The sequence below is a fragment of the Oncorhynchus mykiss genome, chromosome 26, assembly GCF_057628025.1.
Source record: "Oncorhynchus mykiss isolate SJ-2025 chromosome 26, ASM5762802v1, whole genome shotgun sequence".
Classification (NCBI taxonomy): Eukaryota; Metazoa; Chordata; class Actinopteri; order Salmoniformes; family Salmonidae; genus Oncorhynchus; species Oncorhynchus mykiss.
Genome location: NC_143047.1, coordinates 48,257,157 through 48,267,500, shown reverse-complemented (window position 1 = coordinate 48,267,500; position 10,344 = coordinate 48,257,157). Strand labels below are relative to the sequence as shown.

The 10,344-nt window shown below is 49.0% G+C and overlaps 1 protein-coding gene across 6 annotated transcripts in view; it reads right to left on the bottom strand.

Annotated features, from left to right (window-relative positions):
• zdhhc1 (zDHHC palmitoyltransferase 1) overlaps positions 1-10,344 on the bottom strand; it is a 50,405-nt gene that overhangs the window by 27,256 nt on the left and 12,805 nt on the right. For 3 of the 6 annotated variants that reach the window (XM_090221988.1, XM_090221990.1, XM_090221991.1), the window contains 4 exons: positions 9,833-9,934; positions 5,414-5,538; positions 4,718-4,873; positions 3,432-3,553 (listed from right to left, as the gene is read on the bottom strand). In XM_090221988.1, the coding sequence (XP_090078114.1) occupies positions 3,432-3,553; positions 4,718-4,873; positions 5,414-5,538; positions 9,833-9,934 (505 nt within the window). Of the gene's footprint in view, positions 1-3,431; positions 3,554-4,638; positions 4,907-5,413; positions 5,539-9,832; positions 9,935-10,344 lie in introns of all 6 variants that reach the window. The other 3 variants (XM_090221986.1, XM_090221987.1, XM_090221992.1) reach the window with 2 other exon arrangements.

Here is a 10,344-nt window from a genome sequence, read left to right as displayed (position 1 = left end):
GGTAGAACAGACAGTTAGTGAGTCTGGTTTGAGGTAGAACAGACAGTCAGTGAGTCTGGTTTGAGGTAGAACGGACAGTTAGTGAGTCTGGTCTGAGGTAGAACGGACAGTTAGTGAGTCTGGTCTGAGGTAGAACAGACAGTTAGTGAGTCTGGTCTGAGACAGAACAGACAGTTAGTGAGTCTGGTCTGAGTTAGAACAGACAGTTAGTGAGTCTGGTCTGAGGTAGAACAGACAGTTAGTGAGTCTGGTCTGAGGTAGAACAGACAGTGAGTCTGGTCTGAGGTAGAACAGACAGTTAGTGAGTCTGGTCTGAGGTAGAACGGACAGTTAGTGAGTCTGGTCTGAGGTAGAACAGACAGTTAGTGAGTCTGGTCTGAGGTAGAACAGACAGTTAGTGAGTCTGGTCTGAGGCAGAACAGACAGTTAGTGAGTCTGGTCTGAGGTAGAACGGACAGTTAGTGAGTCTGGTTTGAGGTAGAACAGACAGTGAGTCTGGTTTGAGGTAGAACGGACAGTGAGTCTGGTCTGAGGTAGAACAGACAGTTAGTGAGTCTGGTTTGAGGTAGAACAGACAGTTAGTGAGTCTGGTCTGAGGTAGAACGGACAGTTAGTCTGGTCTGAGGTAGAACAGACAGTTAGTGAGTCTGGTTTGAGGTAGAACAGACAGTTAGTGAGTCTGGTTTGAGGTAGAACAGACAGTGAGTCTGGTTTGAGGTAGAACAGACAGTTAGTGAGTCTGGTCTGAGGTAGAACAGACAGTTAGTGAGTCTGGTCTGAGGTAGAACGGACAGTTAGTGAGTCTGGTCTGAGGTAGAACAGACAGTTAGTGAGTCTGGTCTGAGACAGAACAGACAGTTAGTGAGTCTGGTCTGAGGTAGAACGGACAGTTAGTGAGTCTGGTCTGAGACAGAACGGACAGTGAGTCTGGTCTGAGGTAGAACAGACAGTTAGTGAGTCTGGTCTGAGACAGAACGGACAGTTAGTGAGTCTGGTTTGAGGTAGAACAGACAGTTAGTGAGTCTGGTCTGAGGTAGAACGGACAGTTAGTGAGTCTGGTCTGAGAGAACGGACAGTTAGTGAGTCTGGTCTGAGGTAGAACAGACAGTTAGTGAGTCTGGTCTGAGGTAGAACGGACAGTTAGTGAGCCTGGTCTGAGACAGAACGGACAGTTAGTGAGTCTGGTCTGAGGTAGAACAGACAGTTAGTGAGTCTGGTCTGAGGTAGAACAGACAGTTAGTGAGTCTGGTCTGAGACAGAACAGACAGTTAGTGAGTCTGGTTTGAGGTAGAACAGACAGTGAGTCTGGTCTGAGGTAGAACAGACAGTTAGTGAGTCTGGTCTGAGACAGAACAGACAGTTAGTGAGTCTGGTCTGAGACAGAACAGGCAGTTAGTGAGTCTGGTCTGAGACAGAACAGACAGTTAGTGAGTCTGGTCTGAGACAGAACAGACAGTTAGTGAGTCTGGTCTGAGACAGAACAGACAGTTAGTGAGTCTGGTCTGAGACAGAACAGACAGTTAGTGAGTCTGGTCTGAGGTAGAACAGACAGTTAGTGAGTCTGGTCTGAGACAGAACAGACAGTTAGTGAGTCTGGTCTGAGACAGAACAGACAGTGAGTCTGGTCTGAGGTAGAACAGACAGTTAGTGAGTCTGGTCTGAGGTAGAACAGACAGTTAGTGAGTCTGGTCTGAGGTAGAACGGACAGTGAGTCTGGTCTGAGGTAGAACAGACAGTGAGTCTGGTCTGAGGTAGAACAGACAGTTAGTGAGTCTGGTCTGAGGTAGAAGAGACAGTTAGTGAGTCTGGTCTGAGGTACAACAGACAGTTAGTGAGTCTGGTCTGAGGTAGAACAGACAGTTAGTGAGTCTGGTCTGAGACAGAACAGACAGTTAGTGAGTCTGGTCTGAGACAGAACAGACAGTTAGTGAGTCTGGTCTGAGGTAGAACAGACAGTTAGTGAGTCTGGTCTGAGGTAGAACGGACAGTTAGTGAGTCTGGTCTGAGGTAGAACAGACAGTTAGTGAGTCTGGTCTGAGGTAGAACAGACAGTTAGTGAGTCTGGTCTGAGGTAGAACGGACAGTTAGTGAGTCTGGTCTGAGGTAGAACAGACAGTTAGTGAGTCTGGTCTGAGACAGAACAGACAGTTAGTGAGTCTGGTCTGAGGTAGAACAGACAGTGAGTCTGGTCTGAGGTAGAACAGACAGTTAGTGAGTCTGGTCTGAGACAGAACAGACAGTTAGTGAGTCTGGTCTGAGACAGAACAGACAGTTAGTGAGTCTGGTCTGAGACAGAACGGACAGTTAGTGAGTCTGGTCTGAGGTAGAACGGACAGTGAGTCTGGTCTGAGGTAGAACAGACAGTTAGTGAGTCTGGTCTGAGACAGAACAGACAGTTAGTGAGTCTGGTCTGAGACAGAACAGACAGTTAGTGAGTCTGGTCTGAGGTAGTCATTATGTACCTTGGTATCTAGAGACTGAGGTAGTCATTATGTACCTTGGTATCTAGAGACTGAGGTAGTCATTATGTACCTTGGTATCCAGAGACTGAGGTAGTCACTATGTACCTTGGTATCTAGAGACTGAGGTAGTCATTATGTACCTTGGTATCTAGAGACTGAGGTGGTCATTATGTACCTTGGTATCTAGAGACTGAGGTAGTCATTATGTACCTTGGTATCTAGAGACTGAGGGAGTCATTATGTACCTTGGTATCTAGAGACTGAGGTAGTCATTATGTACCTTGGTATCTAGAGACTGAGGTAGTCATTATGTACCTTGGTATCTAGAGACTGAGGTAGTCATTATGTACCTTGGTATCTAGAGACTGAGGTAGTCATTATGTACCTTGGTATCTAGAGACTGAGGTAGTCATTATGTACCTTGGTATCTAGAGACTGAGGTAGTCATGATGTACCTTGGTATCTAGAGACTGAGGTAGTCATGATGTACCTTGGTATCTAGAGACTGAGGTAGTCATTATGTACCTTGGTATCTAGAGACTGAGGTAGTCATTGTGTACCTTGGTATCCAGAGACTGAGGTAGTCATTATGTACCTTGGTATCTAGAGACTGAGGTAGTCATGATGTACCTTGGTATCTAGAGACTGTGGTAGCCATTATGTACCTTGGTATCTAGAGACTGAGGTAGTCATTATGTACCTTGGTATCCAGAGACTGGGGGAGTCATTATGTACCTTGGTATCTAGAGACTGAGGTAGTCATTATGTACCTTGGTCTCCAGAGACTGAGGACTACAAGTCAGCTGAAAGGTAGGATGGAAGGAAAGAGACATTGCTCAGTACATATAAATGGCCCTTCCCATTTCCCTGGGCCAGCGTACCTTGATGAGGTTGGAAGGTAGGATGGAAGGAAAGAGACATTGTTTAGTGCATATAAATGGCCCCTCCCATTTCCCTGGACCAGCATACCTTGATGAGGTTGGACTTAGGAGGCGCTGCTTGGGTCCCCTGTACTCCTTTACTGATGTCTCTGGGCTCCTGGCGATGCCTCTGTCTGACGATGTACTCATAGGTATTCAGACGGTTCCACACTGTAAACGGAGAGAGAGGAGGGTTAGCGACACACACACACACACACACACACACACACACACACACACACACACACACACACACACACACACCTGAATCTCATGAAATCTTACATCAAGGTTCATCAACTAGATTCAGCTACAAGATGTTTTTTATTTCTTGTGTGGAAGGTCGGAGGGCCAGAACAGGAGACCAATTCATTTGTAGATTACAAATTGACGCAAAAATCCCAAACAGATTTTATATTTAATAAAAACATAATCATCTCAAATGTTGATTACATCGATACAGAATCACATCTCTCTGTTTAGGAGTGGAATTACTTGGGAACAGATTTACTAAATTAAAATGACTTTGAGGTGAATTATTTTATTCATTATTATTATTTATTTATTCATCTTTTATGTCCAAAAACAGATTATTATTCATCATAATTCATCATAATTCCTAGCATTTTATGTCCAAAAACAAATTATTATTTTTTGTCTCAGAAAAACTTGGCGGGCCAAATAAAATTGTCCGTGAGCTGAATATTCTGCCAGTTGACATCTCAGCCTTCCATCATCAACGGAAGGAAGCTGCCTTGCTCTCTCTACGGACACAGTAGCAGGCTACAACACAGTGGCAGGCTACAACACAGTAGCAGGCTACAACACAGTGGCAGGCTACAACACAGTGGCAGGCTACAACACAGTAGCAGGCTACAACACAGTAGCAGGCTACAACACAGTGGCAGGCTACAACACAGTAGCAGGCTACAACACAGTAGAAGGCTACAACACAGTAGCAGGCTACAACACAGTGGACAGACATCCCTCCTACGCCCCCTTGTGGCAACTCTCTACATTACAGGCCTGGATTCTAAAAGCACCTGTGGGACCACTGATCTGGGATCAGGTTCCCGCTCTTATTTATTATAATGTAAAAGACTAAACTGATCAGAGATCAGCACTCCTACAATGAAAGGCTTTGCTCCCATACACTCTAGTGGAGGACTAGAGTAACTCCCTATGGGCCCTTCCTCCCTATGATGCCCCAGCAGACAGACATACAAAGGCCCATCCAGTCAGATGTTTAAACTCACTGAGGTAGAAGTGGAAGCAGAGTAGATGCTCCAGCAGACAGACATACAATGAGTCATCCAGCCAGATGTTTAAACTCACTGAGGTAGAAGTGGAAGCAGAGTAGATGCCCCAGCAGCAGACCAGAGAGCAGGCCCAGGGCGATGGTGAGGCCAGCCAGGGTAGGGATGGCTGGGCCCGCTGTGGAGACCGGAGCCACGGGCAGGAAAACAAACCACACCACCGTCTCATTCCTCACTGTGAGGGGGGACAAGGCAGGGACATTCTTCACTGGGAGGGGGGACAAGGCAGGGACATTCTTCACTGTGAGGGGGGACAAGGCAGGGACATTCTTCACTGTGAGGGGGGACAAAGCAGGGACATTCTTCACTGTGAGGGGGGACAAGGCAGGGACATTCTTCACTGTGAGGGGGGACAAGGCAGGGACATTCTTCACTGTGAGGGGGGACAAGGCAGGGACATTCTTCACTGGGAGGGGGGACAAGGACAGGGACATTCTTCACTGTGAGGGGGGACAAGGCAGGGACATTCCTCACTGGGAGGGGGGACAAGGCAGGGACATTCCTCACTGGGAGGGGGGACAAGGACAGGGACATTCTTCACTGTGAGGGGGGACAAGGCAGGGACATTCTTCACTGGGAGGGGGGACAAGGACAGGGACATTCTTCACTGTGAGGGGGGACAAGGACATCAGCACAGACTTCAGGAGGGGACACATATAGTAAAATATTTATCTTTCTCTCTCTAATAATAACGTTGATAGATTGATTGATTTACCTTGGAAGTGTTTGTCAGTGCGCAGCTTTGAGGGATCCAAGAAGAACTCGATGAAGATGTAACTGGCGATGACCACCACCAGGCATATACCCAGCAGAGCAGAGATCACACTGTTCAGGAAGAGCCTGGGGTAGATAGAGAGAGGTTAGGTTAGGGTACATGGACACAGAGATCACACTGTTCAGGAAGAGCCTGGGGTAGATAGAGAGAGGTTAGGTTAGGGTACATGGACACAGAGATCACACTGTTCAGGAAGAGCCTGGGGTAGAGAGAGAGATGATAGGTTAGGGTACATGGACACTAACCTTCAGGCCTAAAGTCACCAAGGAGAGCATTCTAACCTTCAGACCTAAAGTCACAAAGGAGAGCATTCTAACCTTCAGGCCTAAAGTCACCAAGGAGAGCATTCTAACCTTCAGACCTAAAGTCACCAAGGAGAGCATTCTAACCTTCAGGCCTAAAGTCACCAAGGAGAGCATTCTAACCTTCAGACCTAAAGTCACCAAGGAGAGCATTCTAACCTTCAGACCTAAAGTCACCAAGGAGAGCATTCTAACCTTCAGACCTAAAGTCACCGAGGAGAGCATTCTAACCTTCAGGCCTAAAGTCACCAAGGAGAGCATTCTAACCTTCAGGCCTAAAGTCACCAAGGAGAGCATTCTAACCTTCAGACCTAAAGTCACCAAGGAGAGCATTCTAACCTTCAGACCTAAAGTCACCAAGGAGAGCATTCTAACCTTCAGACCTAAAGTCACCAAGGAGAGCATTCTAACCTTCAGACCTAAAGTCACCAAGGAGAGCATTCTAACCTTCAGGCCTAAAGTCACCAAGGAGAGCATGCAGACGTGTGTGATTTATTTTAGAAAAGGTTTGAATTATAACGACACAACCTGTCCTCTTTGACGCCTTGCAACCGTTAGATCACGTCTCTAGTTTAGCGTTTTAACCGCTGGCACTGCAGTCACACAAAACAATACAAATGTGGTCATTATTCACTTTTTTTATTATTTTTTAAGCTAATTTGAGTTGGAAAAAAGGTAGCGAACACGCTGACCAAAGAGCGTCTTCGTCACCAGAAGCTAAAATAGAACTTGGTTCAAATCAGCTAAAATCGCCCAAAGCCCGAGCAAACTCACGGCCGACCTCGTTCCTTGTTCCACAGTTCCAGTGTTGAATATTCATGAGTCGCATCAGGACTAAAAGCCTTCAAATAAAGTCCTTGCTGATAGGGATTCCCAGCGCACAGTAAAGAGCTCTATTTCAGAATATAATATATACCATTTAGTAGACTGTTTCATCCAAAGAGACGTACTACTGTGCGTGTTTACCCTGAGTATGTTGACTGTGTCCCAAGCTGAGGCTGAGCAGCACATGGCTACATTATGAGTAAACAGTAGCTGGTCAACGGCTAACTCTGGTGTGATGCTGACCGAGGAGCTGGTCTAGGGGACTAACTCTGGTGTGATGCTGACCGAGGAGCTGGTCTAGGGGACTAACTCTGGTGTGATGCTGACCGAGGAGCTGGTCTAGGGGACTAACTCTGGTGTGATGCTGACCGAGGAGCTGGTCTAGGGGACTAACTCTGGTGTGATGCTGACCGAGGAGCTGGTCAATGGCTAACTCTGGTGTGATGCTGACCGAGGAGCTGGTCTAGGGGACTAACTCTGGTGTGATGCTGACCGAGGAGCTGGTCTAGGGGACTAACTCTGGTGTGATGCTGACCGAAGGAGCTTGTCTAGGGGACTAACTCTGGTGTGATGCTGACCGAAGGAGCTTGTCTAGGGTACTAACTCTGGTGTGATGCTGACCGAGGAGCTGGTCTAGGGGACTAACTCTGGTGTGATGCTGACCGAGGAGCTGGTCTAGGGGACTAACTCTGGTGTGATGCTGACCGAGGAGCTGGTCTAGGGGACTAACTCTGGTGTGATGCTGACCGAGGAGCTGGTCTAGGGGACTAACTCTGGTGTGATGCTGACCGAGGAGCTGGTCAATGGCTAACTCTGGTGTGATGCTGACCGAGGAGCTGGTCTAGGGGACTAACTCTGGTGTGATGCTGACCGAGGAGCTGGTCTAGGGGACTAACTCTGGTGTGATGCTGACCGAAGGAGCTTGTCTAGGGGACTAACTCTGGTGTGATGCTGACCGAAGGAGCTTGTCTAGGGTACTAACTCTGGTGTGATGCTGACCGAGGAGCTGGTCTAGGGGACTAACTCTGGTGTGATGCTGACCGAGGAGCTGGTCTAGGGGACTAACTCTGGTGTGATGCTGACCGAGGAGCTGGTCTAGGGGACTAACTCTGGTGTGATGCTGACCGAGGAGCTGGTCTAGGGGAATAACTCTGGTGTGATGCTGACTGAGGAGCTGGTCTAGGGGACTAACTCTGGTGTGATGCTGACTGAGGAGCTGGTCTAGGGGACTAACTCTGGTGTGATGCTGACCGAGGAGCTGGTCTAGGGGACTAACTCTGGTGTGATGCTGACCGAGGAGCTGGTCAATGGCTAACTCTGGTGTGATGCTGACCGAGGAGCTGGTCTAGGGGACTAACTCTGGTGTGATGCTGACTGAGGAGCTGGTCTAGGGGACTAACTCTGGTGTGATGCTGACTGAGGAGCTGGTCTAGGGGACTAACTCTGGTGTGATGCTGACCGAAGGAGCTTGTCTAGGGGACTAACTCTGGTGTGATGCTGACCGAGGAGCTGGTCTAGGGGACTAACTCTGGTGTGATGCTGACCGAGGAGCTGGTCTAGGGGACTAACTCTGGTGTGATGCTGACCGAGGAGCTGGTCTAGGGGACTAACTCTGGTGTGATGCTGACCGAGGAGCTGGTCTAGGGGACTAACTCTGGTGTGATGCTGACCGAGGAGCTGGTCTAGGGGACTAACTCTGGTGTGATGCTGACTGAGGAGCTGGTCTAGGGGACTAACTCTGGTGTGATGCTGACCGAAGGAGCTTGTCTAGGGGACTAACTCTGGTGTGATGCTGACCGAGGAGCTGGTCTAGGGGACTAACTCTGGTGTGATGCTGACCGAGGAGCTGGTCTAGGGGACTAACTCTGGTGTGATGCTGACCGAGGAGCTGGTCTAGGGGACTAACTCTGGTGTGATGCTGACCGAAGGAGCTTGTCTAGGGGACTAACTCTGGTGTGATGCTGACCGAAGGAGCTTGTCTAGGGTACTAACTCTGGTGTGATGCTGACCGAGGAGCTGGTCTAGGGGACTAACTCTGGTGTGATGCTGACCGAGGAGCTGGTCTAGGGGACTAACTCTGGTGTGATGCTGACCGAGGAGCTGGTCTAGGGTACTAACTCTGGTGTGATGCTGACCGAGGAGCTGGTCTAGGGGAATAACTCTGGTGTGATGCTGACTGAGGAGCTGGTCTAGGGGACTAACTCTGGTGTGATGCTGACTGAGGAGCTGGTCTAGGGGACTAACTCTGGTGTGATGCTGACCGAGGAGCTGGTCTAGGGGACTAACTCTGGTGTGATGCTGACCGAGGAGCTGGTCTAGGGGACTAACTCTGGTGTGATGCTGACCGAGGAGCTGGTCTAGGGGACTAACTCTGGTGTGATGCTGACCGAGGAGCTGGTCTAGGGGACTAACTCTGGTGTGATGCTGACCGAGGAGCTGGTCTAGGGGACTAACTCTGGTGTGATGCTGACCGAGGAGCTGGTCTAGGGGACTAACTCTGGCGTGATGCTGACTGAGGAGCTGGTCTAGGGGACTAACTCTGGCGTGATGCTGACTGAGGAGCTGGTCTAGGGGACTAACTCTGGTGTGATGCTGACCGAGGAGCTGGTCTAGGGGACTAACTCTGGCGTGATGCTGACTGAGGAGCTGGTCTAGGGGACTAACTCTGGTGTGATGCTGACTGAGGAGCTGGTCTAGGGAACTAACTCTGGTGTGATGCTGACTGAGGAGCTGGTCTAGGGGACTAACTCTGGTGTGATGCTGACTGAGGAGCTGGTCTAGGGGACTAACTCTGGTGTGATGCTGACTGAGGAGCTGGTCTAGGGGACTAACTCTGGTGTGATGCTGACTGAGGAGCTAGTCTAGGGGACTAACTCTGGTGTGATGCTGACTGAGGAGCAGAAGAGAGAGGCAGAATGAGGGAAAGAGAGAGGCAGAATGAGAGAGAGAGAGGCAGAATGAGAGAAAGAGAGAGGCAGAATGAGGGAAAGAGAGAGGCAGAATGAGGGAAAGAGAGAGGCAGAATGAGGGAAAGAGAGGCAGAATGAGGGAAAGAGAGGCAGAATGAGGGAAAGAGAGGCAGAATGAGGGAAAGAGGCAGAATGAGGGAAAGAGGCAGAATGAGAGAAAGAGAGTAGATAAGATACAAATAAACAATGTAAGGAGAGAGAGAAAAGGAGAGAGAAAAGGAGAGAAAGCTATTGAGATAAAGAAGAACAAGAGAGATACTGACCAGTAATTCCGGCTCCCGACACAGTTGTTGAGCCACCTGCAGTGATGGTCAAAACTAGCAACACACTTGTTACAGGCACTGCAGTGTTTGGATTTGGGGCCCCTGCAACACACCGCACATGTCTCAGTAAAGGATAGAAACACATATTCACACACAATGTGACTGGCCCTGAACATTACAGACCCCCAGGGCAGGGGTCACCATATGAGCTGGTAGGATTATGGCTGTTTCTCCTCATGACAGACGAAACATTATGTTGACCTGCTGCCTGGCCAGTCTGCATGAATAGTTGGTTCTGGTGTCCAGATGACTCCTCCTCAGTTCCTACTGACCAGCCTGGGATATAATCAAATATAGATGTGTTCTGGAGCCCAGATGACTCCTCCTCAGTCCCTACTGACCAGCCTGAGATATAGATGTGTTCTGGTGTCCAGATGACTCCTCCTCAGTCCCTACTGACCAGCCTGAGATATAGATGTGTTCTGGTGTCCAGATGACTCCTCCTCAGTCCC